Source organism: Cyprinodon variegatus, unplaced genomic scaffold (assembly GCF_000732505.1).
Source record: "Cyprinodon variegatus isolate N-32 unplaced genomic scaffold, C_variegatus-1.0 Scaffold1895, whole genome shotgun sequence".
Taxonomy (NCBI): Eukaryota; Metazoa; Chordata; class Actinopteri; order Cyprinodontiformes; family Cyprinodontidae; genus Cyprinodon; species Cyprinodon variegatus.
The window spans coordinates 50,859-51,887 of record NW_015152348.1 but is presented as its reverse complement, the minus strand read 5'-3'; the positions used below and the strand labels follow the sequence as shown (position 1 = coordinate 51,887).

At 50.0% G+C, this 1,029-nt stretch overlaps 1 protein-coding gene across 3 annotated transcripts in view; it reads left to right on the top strand.

Moving 5' to 3' along the window:
- Nucleotides 1–1,029, top strand: part of ndufaf4 (NADH:ubiquinone oxidoreductase complex assembly factor 4) — a 3,633-nt gene that overhangs the window by 2,389 nt on the left and 215 nt on the right. The window contains exon 3 of one of the 3 annotated variants that reach the window (XM_015404905.1): nt 387–644. In XM_015404905.1, coding sequence (XP_015260391.1) covers nt 387–644 — 258 coding nt within the window. Of the gene's footprint in view, nt 1–386; nt 980–1,029 lie in introns of those variants that run through there. The other 2 variants (XM_015404904.1, XM_015404906.1) reach the window with 2 other exon arrangements.

Here is a 1,029-nt window from a genome sequence, read left to right as displayed (position 1 = left end):
TATCGGCTACATGAGTTTTAAAATATCGGATATCGGCCAAAATCCCAATATCGTGCATCCTTAGGATAAACTCAAAACGGAGGTCTTGCGTATTGACTGTAGGTATGCTGGTCTGACAGAACACTGGCAGGCGTCGGTCTACTTGGCTGCTTTAATCACCTGTGAAAAGTCCACATCATCCTGAACGCAGAACCCCATCTGTGAAGCATGGTGGTGGCAGCATCATGCTTTGGAATGAGTTAAATGAAGAAGCCCCGGTGGAGGCTTCAGGAGCTTTCGGATTGGCCCGGAGATTAATTTCCCAGCAGGACAAGCGTCCTGGAGATGAACTGGTCTGTGTGTCTGAGAAACGTGTTCAGCTGTTGTTCTTTGTGATTCCCTCCCAGGTGTCAGACAGTGTGGCAGCAGCTGAAGGAGCAGAGCGGAGGCCCCTCAGGGTCAGCTTCCCAGGACACATGTTTGGTCTAGCAGAGCTTTCAGACGTTCCCAAAGGGAAACTGACCATCGCAGAGGCTCTCAAGGCCCTCGGCAGCCACCAGCACCAGCCTCAGACGTGGACGGCTGAGAAGATCGCTCAGGAATATTCCCTGGACTTAAAAGAGACAAAATCATTGATGGAGTTCTTCATCCCCTTCAAAGTGGAGATCATCCCTCCTAAGACCAGAACTGCCAAGCAGATAAAGGCTTCCTAGGACCCACACAACCCAGAAGCTTTACCTGACTTATTTATCTGCTATAGTAGGCGCCCCTAAAGTTAGTCTTGGAGGGCTGCTGTCCTGCAGGGTTTACAGGTTTCCCTGCTTTAGCACAGCTGAATCTGATGATTGCTTTCAATGAAAATCAGCTGTGCTGGAGCAGGAAACCTCTGAAACCTGCAGGACAGCAGCCCTCCAGGACCAACTTTAGGGGCGCCTACTATAGAACATAAATAAGTCAGGTAAAGCTTCTGGGTTGTGTGGGTCCTAGGAAGCCTTTATCTGCTTGGCAGTTCTGGTCTTAGGAGGGATGATCTCCACTTTGAAGGGGATG